The following is a 13,787-nucleotide window of genomic DNA, read 5'->3' on the forward strand; positions in this document are numbered from 1 at the left end:
CTCAGCTTTGACAGCATTCGGGAAAGATGCTAGTAATATATAACAACGTGCCAGAGATTGACCTGTTTCTATCTAACCACGTCAATCTTCACTCTTCTGGCTTTTGATTGGCTTCATCCACCCATTCAAGAAGCCCTCTCTTTTTTTAAAGTTGACCCAAATGAAAGCTGGGATAAAGAATAGAGGAGCAGGAGCAGGCCATTTAGCCCATCGAGCCTGTTCCGCCTTCAATGAGATCGTGGCTGATCTGTTTCCTAACTCAATCCACCAGTTTGACCAGAAAAGATTGATTGGGTGGAAAGGAAGTCAAATTAAAGTTGGAAATGAAACTAAAGTAGACCGAGAAAGGAGAAGAAGAGAGTGAAGGAAGAGAGAAAGAGAGAGAATGGGGAAAGGGGATGGTGCGGTGAGCAGAATTAAAGTGGCTCTTTTCATTTTTAATTGAAATTGTTAACTTTGGACACGATTACTGTAATGAGGAAACTTTTGTCACTCGAGTAACTTCACTAAGGTCACATTAGTGCTTATTTCAATGTCACTGTGCTTGAATGAGTAATTAATTCTGGTCAATTGATGCCTTCAAATAGTAACTGGGTCTAAAACTGTCGAGGAAGGGGATTTGAGGGTTATAGACATATTGGGGGTGAAATCGGTCTTTGTCGGTAGCACATTACCGGCGATAGCGAATTAGCCGCCCCTTTTACACCCCATTGGATTTTCTTTTCCATGGCTATCGCCCATTTGGCACTATGGCTGAAGACCAATTTCACCCCCATTAATAGGTCTGTTTGATTCACGCGGGGTTAGGAAGTGATTATTGAGATCTTGGGTAAGGGGAGCCCATGATTGAAGAGTCAGGCATGGACTGTGGAAGGGGCAGGTTTGATGGAATGAATGTGCTTTACTCATTGTAAATTCTCGGGATGTGGGCATCGCTGGCAAAGCCGGCATTTATTGCCCATGCCTAGTTGCCTGGTTAGTGGTTTAATAAAACTGAGTGACTTGCTAGACCAACAACAACAACTCACATTAATACAGCACCTTTAACGTAGTCAAACTTCCCAAGGCACCTCATAGATGCGATTATCAGACAAAATTTGACACGAGCCACGTAAGGAGATATTAGGACAGATGACCGAAAGCTTGGTCAAAGAGGTAGATTTTAAGGAGTGTCTTAAAGGAGGAGAGAGAGGTAGAGAGGCGGAGAGGTTTAGGGAGGGAATTCCAGAGCTTCGGGCCTAGGCACGGCCACTAATGGTGGAGCGATTGAAATCGGGGATATGCAAGAGGCAAGAGTTGGAGGAGTGCAGAGATCTCAGAGGGCAGTTAAGAATCAACCGCTTTGGTGTGAGACTGGAGTCGCATTTAGGCCCAGACTGGGTAAGGACGGCAGGTTTCCTTCCCTAAAAGCTCATTAGTGAACCAGTTGGGTTTTTAACAACAATCCGACAGCTTTCCCGGTCACTTTTATTGATTTGAACATTTTAAATGTGATTGCAACTATTTGCTCGTGTGGAGGGAAGGTAAACACCGGTACGGGCTGGAGGAGCCGAATGGCCTGTTTCCGTGTCGCAATTTCTTTGTATTTCTATGTAAACTTGTGAGCTAAAAGCTTACAAAAACCAACCGGGCCGGGGAGTCGCACATTTCCCCGGAACTGCCAGCAGTCCAAGGGTTAAAAACTCCACACAGGAATCTCCGGTGTAAAATGTGTGGCAGTCATGGTGACCCGGGGGTAGGTGCTGAATTAACAGACTGTCAGGCACGATTCCAACTCTACACTAAAATCAGGCAATGCAGCAATCACTGATTAATGTTTCAGATCTACAGGTGAGTTATATTTGCAAAAACACAATAGAGGCGGCACCAGTAAGTTAGTGAAATGTATCACATTAATGTCGCAAACTGCAAGATTAAACCTAATAACAATAGTTAACACTTTGAGGCTGACTATTACATCCTTTATCCAAGTAATTACAGAAGCAGCAGTAATGAGTACAGTCATGTAGTGGTTATATAACTACACTAGTAATCCAGAGGGGTACAATATTGTAGTGTTTATATTACTGGACCAGTAATCCAGAGGGGATCAGTATTGTAGTGGTTATATTACTAGATTAATAATCCAGAGGGATACAGTACTGTAGCGGTTATATTACTGGACTAGTAATCCATAGGGGTACAGTAGTGTAGTGATTATAATTGTGGACTAGTAATCAAGAGGAGTGCAGTGGTGTAGTGGTTATATTACTAGATTAATAATCCAGAGGGGTTTGGTAGTGTAGTCGTTATATTACTGGACTAGTAATCCAAAGGGCTACAGTAGTGTAGTAATCCAGAGGCCTGTGACTTCAAATCCAATTTTTGGGTTTGAATTTGAATTCAAAAAAATTCTGGAAATAAAAAGCTAGTCTCAGTAAAAGTGATCATGAAGCTGTCGGATTGTCGTAAAAACCTAACTGGTTCACTAACATCCTTTAGGGAAGGAAACCTGCCGTCCTTACCCGGTCTGGGCCTATATATGACTCCAGTCCCACACCAACGTGATTGATTCATAACTGACCGCTGAAGTGGTCTAGTAAGCCACTCAGTTCTATCAAACCTACTTGCCGTTCCAGAAGAAGGCCCACCACCACCTTCTCAGGGTAACTAGGAATGGGCAATAAATGCCATTCTTGCCAGTGATGCCAACATCCCAAGAATTAATTTTTAAAATGTTCATTTGGTTTAGCTCTTTAATATTCAATACCAGAAACCTTCAAATACCCAGTACGTAGCAAGCCCAACAAGAGAGGGGGCAGTTCTGGACTTAGTTTTAGGGAATGAAGCTGGGCAGGTGGAAGGGGTATCAGTGGGAGAGCATTTTGCTGGTAGTGATCATAATTCAGTTAGATTTAGCATAGTTATGGAAAAGGACAAAGATAGGACAGGAGCAAAAGTTCTCAATTGGAGAAAGACCAATTTTACTAAGCCGAACTGTGATTTAGCAAAAGTGGACTGGAAACAGCTACTTGAAGGTAAATCAGTGTCAGAGCAGTGGGAGGCATTCAAAGAGGAGATAGTGACGGTTCACAGTAAACATGTTCCCACAAAGAAAAAGGATGGGACATCCAAATCTAGAGCCCCCTGGATATTAAGGAGCATACAGGGTAAGATAAGGCAAAAAAGGGAAGCTTATATCGGATATCAAGAGCTCAATACTGCAGAAAGTCTAGAATGAGTATAGAAAGTGCAGGGGTGAAATTAAAAAGGAAATTAGAAAAGCATAGCGAGGGTGTGAAAAAATACTGGCAAATAAAATCACGGGAAACCCAAAGATGTTCTATAAATACAAAAAGAGTAAGAGGATAACAAAGGAAAGAATAGGGCCTATTAGAGACAAAAAGGTAATCTGTGTGAGGCGGAAAACGTGGGTGTGGTTCTTAATGAATACTTTGCATCTGTCTTCACAAAAGAGGGGGACGATGCAGGCATTGTAGTTAAGGAGGAGTGTGAAATATTAGATGGGATAAACATAGTGAGAGAGGAAATATTAAGGGCATTAGCATCTTTGAAAGTAGATAAATCATCAGGCCCAGATGAAATGTATCCCAGGCTGTGAAGAGAAGCAAGGGAGGAAATAGCGGAGGCTCTGACCATCATTTTCCAATCCTCTCTGACTACAGGCATGGTGTCGGAGGATTGGATGACTGCTAACGTTTAAAAAGGGAGAAAGAGGTAGACCGAGTAATTACAAGCCAGTCAGTCTAATCTCGGTGGTGGGCAAATTATTGGAAACAATTCTGAGGGACAGGACAAACCGTCACTTAGAAAGGCACGGGTTAATCAAGGACAGTCAGCACGTATTTGTTAAGGGAAGGCTGTGTCTGAATAACTTGAATGAATTTTTGAGGAGGTAACAAGGAGGGTAGATGAGGGTAGCGCGTTTGATGTAGCCTACGTGCATTTTAGCAAGGCTTTTGACAAGGTCACACATGACAGACTGGTCAGAAAAGTAAAAGTCCATGGGATCCAAGGGAAATTGGCAAGTTGGATTCAGGGACAGCAAGCAAAGGATGTTTTTGTGACTGGACGGCTATTTCTAGTGGGGTTCCGCAGGGCTCAGTACTAGGTCCCTTGCTTTTTGTGGTATATATCAATGATTTAAACTTAAATGTAGGGGGCATGATTAAGAAGTTTACAGATGATACAGAAATTGGTCGTGTGGTTGATAATGAGGAGGAAAGCTGTAGACTGCAGGAAGATATCAATGGACGGGTCAGGTGGGCAGAAAAGTGACAAATGGAATTCAATCCAGAGAAGTGTGAGGTCATGCATTTGGGGAGAGCAAACAAGGCAAGGGAGTACACAATAAATGGGAGGATACTGAGAAGTGTAGAGAAACAGAGGGACCTTGGAGTGCATGTCCACAGATCCCTGAAGGTAGCAAGACAGGTAGATAAGGTGGTTAAGTAGGCATACGGGATACTTTCCTTTATTAGCTGAGGCATAGAATATAAGAGCAGGGAGGTTATGCTAGAACTGTATAAAACACTAGTTAGGACACAGCCAGAGTACTGCGTACAGTTCTGGTCACCACGTTACAGGAAAGATGTGATTGCACTGGAGAGGGTACAGAGGAGATTTACGAGGATGTTGCCAGGCCTGGAGAATTTTAGCTATGAGGAAAGATTGGATAGGCTGGGGTTGTTTTCTTTGGAACAGAGGAGGCTGAGGGGTAATTTAATTGAGGTGTGTACAATTATGAGGGGCCAAGATAGAGTGGATAGGGAGGACCTATTTCCCTTAGCAGAGAGGTCCATAACCAGGAGGCATAGATTTAAAGTAATTGGTAGAAGGATTAGAGGGGAGTTGAGGAGAATTTTTTTCACCCCAGTGGTGGTGGGGGTCTGGAACTCACTGCCTGAAAGAGTGGTAGAGGCAGAAACCCTCAACTCATTTAAAAAGTACTTGGATATGCACTTGAAGTGCCGAAACCCACAGGGCCACGGACCAAGTGCTGGAAGGTGGGATTAGGCTGGATGGCTCTTTTTCAGTTAGCACAGACATGATGGGCTGAATGGCCTCCTTCTGCGCTGTAAATTTCTATGATTCTATGATTCTAGTTTAGAGGTTATGGTACTGCTCTAGCAACCTAGAGGTCATGAGTTCAATTCCCACCATGACAAGTTGTGAAATTGAATTCAAGAAATCTGGTAATTTATGGGGCTGGCACCAGAAAGTGACCATGAAGCAGCTAAAAACCCAAACGTTCATTAATGTCCTTCAGGGAAGGGAACTGCTTTCCATACCCAGTCTGGGCATTCAAGGTACTCTAATCTTAATGTCTTCTGAAGCATCTTCTCTCCTTAGAGCAGAGAAGGTTAGGGGGAGATTTGATAGAGGCATTCAAAATCATGAAGGGTTTTGATAAGGTAAATAGGGAGAAACTGTTGCCAGTGTCAGAAGGGTCGGTAACCAGAGGAAACCGACTTAAGGTGATCGGCAAAAGAACCAGCGACAACATGAGGAAAAGGATGTTTACTCAGCGAGTTGTTATGATCTGGAATGCGCTGCCTGAAAAGGTGATGGAAGCAGATTCAATAGTAACTTTCAAAAGGGAATTGAATAAATACTTGAAAGGGGAAAATTTGAAGGACTATGGGTAAAGAACAGGGGAGAGGGACGAATTGGATAGCTCTTTCGAAGGGCAGACACAGGCTCGATGGGCCAAATCGCCTGCTTCTGTGCCGTATCATTCTATGATTCTATGAAGTGGTGTAGCAAGCCACCTTATCTCGACATGGGCAGTAAATGTGACCTTGAGAACAAAAGCAAAACGCACTCTGGACCATTGGAGCAGACAGTCGATATACCTGATGGGAAAGAGTAGAGGGAGCTTTACTCTGTGTCTAACCCGTGCTGTACTTGCCTTGGGAGTGTTTGATGGGACAGTGCAGAGGGAGCTTTACTCTGTATCTAACCCGTGCTGTACCTGCCCTGGGAGTGTTTGATGGGACAGTGTAGAGGGAGCTTTACTCTGTATCTAACCCCTGCCCTGGGAGTGTTTGATGCTGACCCTGGGTGCTTGTCATGGAATGTGTTCCATTCTCCAGCGCTGACTTGATGAACTATCCTTCACCAATGGTGAAGCTGGCACTCACCGCGTTGATCCCGGAGAGTTGCTGGGATGTGTGCAGCACCAATGCAACGATGATGGGCTGTCGGTAGTTGGACGAGCAGAACAACTGCATTATGGACACCTTCTGCTCTTTCTGGATATCCTCCTTCTCCTTCCTCATCTCCGCTATGTGCTTGTCAGTGTCAGATGTGCCCAGCAGTCTTCGCAAACCTGCCACATGAATTCATCACCAAGATCAGTACAGATGAAGGAAAATCTTGCATTTCTTTAGCTCCTTTCATGACTTCAGGACATCCCAAAGAGCTTGACAGCCAATGAAGTACTTCTGAAGTATAGTCACTCTTTGTAATGTAAGAAAAGGGCAGCCAATTTGAGCACAGCAAGATCCCATAGACAATGAACTAAGGAACCAGTTAATCTGGTTGAGGGATAAATATTGGTTGTAAAAAGGGGAGAACGCCCCTGCTCATCTTCAAAATAGTTCCATGGGATCTTTTACATCCACCCGAGAGGGCAGACGGGGCCTCGGTTTGACGTCTCATCTGAAAATACGGCACCTCCGACAGCGCAGCACTCCCTCAATATTGGCACTGGGAGTGTCGGCCTGGATTATGTGCTCAAGTCTCTGGAGTGGGGCTTGAACCCACAACCTTCTGACTCAGAGGTGAGAGTGACATTATTTGAAGAAGAGCAGGTGAGTTCTCCCTGGTGTCCTGGGTCAACATTTATCCCTCAACCAATATCACTAAGTCATATTATCTGGCCATTTATCACATTGCTGTTTGTGGGATCTTGCTGTGCACAAACTGACTGTTGCATTTCCCTAAATTACAACAGTGACCACACTTCAAAAGTACTTCATTGGCTGTAAAGCACTTTGGGAAGTCCCGAGGTTGTGAAATGCGCTGTATAAATACAAGTTTCTTTCTTTTTATGAATTTGGGCTCAAGGAAATTCCCCCAGTTAAAACTCTGATTCCATTTATAAACTTGCTTGTATATTTCAATGATTTAAGGTGTTTCTAAAGGCAAAGGAGAAACATTTTAAAATTCAAGGAAGCCAGAAAGGGGATTCTCACAAATCTGAGGTGCATTGACACCATTTCTACGTCGACAAACCCTGTAATCCAAACTGCGCCTGTGCTTTTGCTTTCAGTTCTGTAGATTTTAGTCAATGAAACCCATGTGAATCATTTCGTACAAATCTAAAGTACGATATTCTGTGTATCTGCCACCTGTTCCTTGTTTAAATCCAAACTGGTAAAGCCAGATATACAGAGCAGGTAAGCCAACATCCGTGAGGATCAATGACAGGTTATGCTGTGTGACATTTCATTCAGTACTGAAGAATGCCACACACCCTCAAAGTGGAACCAGCCTGTGACTCAGCGTTAGCCAATCGTGCCTCTGAGTCAGAAGGTGCAGGGTTCGAACCTCCACTCCGGACAGTCCCGGGGAGCGGAGACCGGAGCTCCGGACGGTCCCGGGGAGCGGAGACCGGAGCTCCGGACGGTCCCGGCGAGCGGAGACCGGAGCTCCGGACCGTCCCGGCGAGCGGAGACCGGAGCTCCGGTCAGTCCCGGCTCTGAATTCTGGGTTGACATCCGCGGTATTCTCCTGTCCGGTGGGTGTGGGTGGCCCCCCCTCATCGTATGAGTTGTGGGAGCTCATAAACCCCTCCCCCTGTATAGGACTAACCCCCCAAGGAGCATTCACGTCATGGCCTGTCAGACTGTTAATCAGTGGGTAGCACTCTCGCCTCTGAGTCCGAAGGTAGTGGATTTGAGCCCCACTCCAGAGACTTGAGCACAAAATCCAGGCTGACACTCCCAGTGCCAGTACCGAGTGAGTGCTGCACCTTCGGAGGTGCCGTCTTTTGGATGAGATGTTAAACCGAGGCCCCGTCCGCCCTCTCAGGTGGATGAAAAAGATCCCATGGCACTATTTCGAAGAAGAGCCGGGGACTTCACCCCAGTGTCCTGCCCAATATTTATCCCTCAACCAAAATCACTAAAACAGATTAATGAGTTGTTTATTTCATTGCTGTTTATGGAACCTTGCTGTGCGCAAATTGGCTAACAGGGTTGTCTTTATTACAACAGTGACTACACTTCAAAAATACTTAAGTGGCTGTGAGTTGTTTCAGATGATCCTGAGGATGTGAAAGATTCTATACAATTGTAAGTTTGTTTGTTCTTTCTTTAATTTCACTTTTCTTTTTTATTTTACCCATTTCTTGATTAATTCATTTAGCAAGTATTGTTTTCACTTTCTGTCCTGGTTCAGTTAATGTTCCACATCAAGAAAGGCCCCTCACCTATCCAGGTTCATATTGATTAATCGATGCAAGTGTGAGCACGCACGCACGCACGCACACATGCAAGAAAAGGCACAGGCATACGCAGACTCACATGCCTGTATTTAAATGGAGCGAAGTGCTATAGTTAACACTCTACTTTCGTCCTATCTCTGCTCTACCTTTGACAAGCCCCCGTGCTTAGCCAATCCGAGCTCAGAGCTTGTCAGAGGTGCCGGTGACCAATCACAAACACCGTCCTGTTCGTATGACGGACACACCCTGAATGTACTCACTCAACCCGGATACCTGTCATCGCCATGGGAACCGGCACCAATCCCCACTTGCACTTTAAAGTTTCGAAACCTTTTTAAATAAAACTGTAGTTTTAGACTAGAGAAGCTGGGATTGTTCTCCTTAGAGCAGAGAAGGTTAAGGGGAGATTTAATAGAGGTGTTCAAAATCATGAGGGTTTTGATAGAGTAAATAAGGAGAAACTGTTTCCATTGCAGGAGGGTCAGTAACCAGAGGACACAGATTTAAAATAATTGCCAAAAGAACCAGAGGGGAGATGAGGAGAATGTTTTTTATGCAGCAAATTGTAATGATCTGGATTGCACTGCCTGAAAGGGCGGTGGAAGCAGATTCAATAGTAACTTTCAAAAGGGTATTGGATAAATACTTGAAAAGGAAAAATTTGCAGGGCTGTGGGGAAAGAGCAGGGGGAGTGGGACCAATTGGATAGCTCTTTCAAAGGCACAACGGACCGAATTCCCTCTTTCTGTGCTGTTTGATTCTATGATTCTAGTGTGGAAGAATAATGTATGTTTATAGATTTTTCGGGTCTGATTTCCATTAATAAATGTTCAGACGATGCTCTAAGCCGTATCCCAGTGTGTTCAATGTCTCCTGTTGACTCTCTCCTGCCCCTACCAGGTTGTTCCTCCCTATTCACCCCTTCCTATTGCCCGACGGGGCTGATTCACACTGCCGTACGGTTTAATGGGAGTCGGCAGGCCTCGGCGACATCATCCAAATAACCACTCCTGAAATAGGTCTAGAGGGTACAGGCTATTCGACCAAGTGGTGCATCACATCAGAGACTTTTTCTACTGCACCCCCCACCCCTCGACATTCCCACACACTTTCACTTCCCAGCAGAGTGGGAATCCTGCCTGATTTGCCCCTATTACAGGAGGTGCTGAGGCAAATTGTCTTAGACCTATCCAACATCAGCTAACGGAGCACAGTTCTAGGAAGGTAACTGGGAGCTTGCTGCTCTACCTGACTCAGTGGCACACCATGCACTCAGACACACTGAGCCATTGGCCAATTCCTCTCCCCCCTCGTCCTCCCACCCTCCACCCCCCCACTACAAAAATCACACAATAAAACGCGAGAGGAAGTCAAAGAGGAGCGAGCAGCTGGGTACATAGCTCTGAGCAACAACAACAACTTGCATTTATATAGCGCCTTTAACGTAGTAAAATATCCCAAGGCGCTTCACAGGAGCGATTATCAAACAAAATTTTACACCAGGCCACATATTAGGTCAGGTGACCAAAAGCTTGGTCAAAGAGGTAGGTTTAAGGAGCGTCTTAAAGGAGGAGAGAGGGGGAGAGATGTGGAGAGGTTTAGGGAGGGAATTCCAGAGCTCAGGCCTCAGGCAGCTGAAGGCCAACACTCTGCTCTCGCCCTACCTCTGCTCTACCTTTGACAAGCCCCCGTGCTTAGTCAATCAGAGCTCAGAACAGAGCTTGTCAGAGGTGCCGGTGACCAATCACCGTCCTGTTCTTCTGACGGACACACCCTGAACGTACTCACTCAACCCGGATACCTGTCATCGCCATGGGAACCGGCACCAATCCCCATTTGCACTTTAAAGTTTCAAAATAAATCAGACGATGCCCTGAGCCGTATCCCAGTGTGTTCAATGTCTCCTGTCGACTCTCTCCTGCCCCGAACAGTTTAATGGGAGCCGGCAGGCCTCTGCGACATCATCCAAATAACCGCTCCTTAAATAGGTCTAGAGGGTGCAGGCTATTCGACCACGTGGTGCATCAAAGTAAAAGCCCACGGGATCCAAGGGAAAGTGGCAAGTTGGATCCAAAATTGGCTCAGTGGCAGGAAGCAAAGGGTAATGGTTGACAGGTGTTTTTGTGACTGGAAGGCTGTTTCCAGTGGGGTTCCGCAGGGCTCAGTACTGGGTCCCTTGCTTTTTGTGATATATATTAATGATTTAGACCGAAATGTAGGGGGCATGATTAAGAAGTTTGCAGATGGTACAGAAATTGGCCGTGTGGTTGATAGTGAGGAGGAAAGCTGTAGACTGCAGGAAGGTATCAATGGACGGGTCAGGTGGGCAGAAAAGTGACAAATGGAATTCAGTCCGGAGAAGTGTGAAGTAATGCATTTGGGGAGGGCAAACAAGGTAAGGGAATACACAATAAATGGGAGGATACTGAGAGGTGTAGATGAACAGAGGGACCTTGGAGTGCATGTCCACAGATCCCTGAAGGTAGCAGGACAGGTAGATAAGGTGGTTAAGAAGGCATACGGGATACTTTCCTTTATTAGCCGAGGCATAAAATGATTCTATGATCACGTCAGAGACTGATTCGACTGCCCCCCACCCAACCCACCCCCACCACGACATTCTCACACAGTTTCACTTCTCAGCAGGATAATGATCAAGAGTGGGAATCCTGCCTGATTTGTCCCTATCACAGGAGTTGCTGAGGCAAATTGTCTTAGACCCATCGAACATCAGCTAACGGAGCACAGTTCTAGGATGGTAACTGGGAGCTTGCTGCTCTACCTGACTCAGTGGCACACCATGTAGTGCACTCAGACACACCGAGCCATTGGCCGATTTCCCCCCCACTTCGTCCTCCCCCCCTTCACACCCTCCCTCCCCCCTAAAAAAATCACACAATAAAACACGAGAGGATGTCAAAGAGGAGCGAACAGCTGGATACACAGCTCTGAGCAACAATAACAACTTGCATTTATATAGTGCCTTTAACATAGTAAAACATCCCAAGGCGCTTCACAGGAGTGATTATCAAACAAAATTTGACACCGAGCCACATAAGGAGGTATTAGGACTGGTGAAGTTGGTCAAAGAGGTAGGTTTTAAGGAGCGTCTTAAATGAGGAGAGAGAGGCAGAGAGGTGGGGAGGTTCAGGGAGGGAATTCCAGAGCTTAGGGCCCAGGCAGCTGAAGGCACGGCCGCCAATTTTGGAGTTATGAAAATCGGGGATGCGCAAGAGGCCAGAATTGGAGGAGCGCAGACATGGCGGAGGGTTGTAAGGACTGGAGGAGGTTACAGAGATAGGGAGCGACAAGGCTGTGGAGGGATTGGAACACAAGGATAAGAATTTTGAAATCGAGGCTCTCCTGGACCGGTAGCCAGTGTAGATCGTCGAGTACAGGGGTGATGGTTGAACGGGACTTGTGCGAGTTAGGATACAGGCAGCAGAGATTTGGATGAACTGAAATGTACGAAGGATGGAAGGTGGGAGGCTGGCCAGGAGAATGTTGGAATAACAGGGACCAGCACTGAATCCTCAGGAGGGAGGGAGATTCTGGTTGGCGTCACTGGCTTTTCTTTAATACAAATTCAGTCTTTTCGGGTGACTTCACGAGTTCGCAGTTCCTGTGGCGAGTGGCAGCTGCCAAAAGGAGGTATTGGAAATTCAGGCAGCAAATCCTGGTTAGTACCCCCCGAATTTCTGAGAGGTGCTCTCTCCGCTTAAGGGGACCCACTGGCAGGGTGGGATCGGCGAATGAACCCCACAGTCTCCTGGATCACCGGGGAATGAACCCCACAGTCTCCTGGGTCACCGGGGAATGAACCCCACAGTCTCCTGGGTCACCGGGGAATGAACCCCACAGTCTCCTGGGTCACCGGGGAATGAACCCCACAGTCTCCTGGGTCACCGGGGAATGAACCCCACAGTCTCCTGGATCAGTGGGGAATGAAGCCCACAGTCTCCTGGATCACCGGGGAATGAAGCCCACAGTTTCCTGGATCACCGGGGAATGAACCCCACAGTCTCCTGGGTCACCGGGGAATGAACCCCACAGTCTCCTGGGTCACCGGGGAATGAACCCCACAGTCTCCTGGGTCACTGGGGAATGAACCCCACAGTCTCCTGGATCACCGGGGAATGAACCCCACAGTCTCCTGGATCACCGGGGAATGAACCCCACAGTCTCCTGGATCAGTGGGGAATGAAGCCCACAGTCTCCTGGATCACCGGGGAATGAACCCCACAGTCTCCTGGGTCACCGGGGAATGAAGCCCACAGTCTCCTGGATCACCCTCTCTGATTTACAGAGAAGCAGCTCAACCCGGGTTCTTACTGAAGATATTTCCTGATATCAGAGTCTCCCGTACAATGTGGAATAGTCACCCTGAGCTGAGGCTCTTACTTAATTCACCCACACACACACACACAGACAAACACACACACACACCCTCAAAGACATAACGCCCCCGACATACACAGACCCACACAGACCCCACACAAACCCCCGCACACAGACTCAGACACACACCCACAGACAACACTCTGCTCTCGCCCTACCTCGGCTCTACCTTTGACAAGCCCCCGTACTTAGCCAATCAGAGCTCAGAACAGAGCTTGTCAGAGGTGCCGGTGACCAATCACCGTCCTGTTCTTATGATGGACACACCCTGAATGTACTCACTCAACCCGGATACCTGTCATCGCCATGGGAACCGGCACCAATCCCCATTTGCACTTTAAAGTTTCAAAATAAATCAGACGATGCCCTGAGCCGTATCCCAGTGTGTTCAATGTCTCCTGTCGACTCTCTCCTGCCCCAAACAGGTTGATCCTCCCCATTCACCCCTCCCTATCGCCCGAGGGTGCTGATTCACGCTGCCATGCGGTTTAATGGGAGCCTCTGCTACATCATCCAAATAACCGCTCCTCAAATAGGTCTAGAGGGTGCAGGCTATTCGACCATGCAGTGCATCACATCAGACTGATTCTACGCGGTTCCCCCCATCCCTGTGACATTCCCACCCAGTTCCACTTCCCAGCAGGATGGTGATCAAGAGCGGGTATCCTGGCTGATTTGCCCACTCCCTATCCCAGGAGGCACTAGGATCACATCCAACGCCAACTAACAAAGCACAGTGCTGGGATGGTAACCGGGAGCTTCCTGCTCTCCCTGTCTCAGTGACACATCGATCGGGGCTTTAAGATTGGCCAATCCCCCTCCCCCGCCCCCGGCACCAACCCCCACCCCCTAAAAAAAACTTACAGTTAAAAACATGAAAGTCACAGCAGACAGAGCAATTCAACTCTCTGAGGATAACTGGCACAGGCATGATGGG

At 46.9% G+C, this 13,787-nt stretch overlaps 1 protein-coding gene across 1 annotated transcript in view; it reads right to left on the reverse strand.

The window, feature by feature from the left end:
• Positions 1-13,787, reverse strand: part of slc2a2 (solute carrier family 2 member 2) — a 58,396-nt gene that overhangs the window by 12,700 nt on the left and 31,909 nt on the right. The window contains exon 7 of the mRNA XM_067994866.1: positions 6,144-6,331. Coding sequence (XP_067850967.1) covers positions 6,144-6,331 — 188 coding nt within the window. The remainder of the gene's footprint in view (positions 1-6,143; positions 6,332-13,787) is intronic.

Source organism: Heptranchias perlo, chromosome 13, assembly GCF_035084215.1.
Source record: "Heptranchias perlo isolate sHepPer1 chromosome 13, sHepPer1.hap1, whole genome shotgun sequence".
Taxonomy (NCBI): Eukaryota; Metazoa; Chordata; class Chondrichthyes; order Hexanchiformes; family Hexanchidae; genus Heptranchias; species Heptranchias perlo.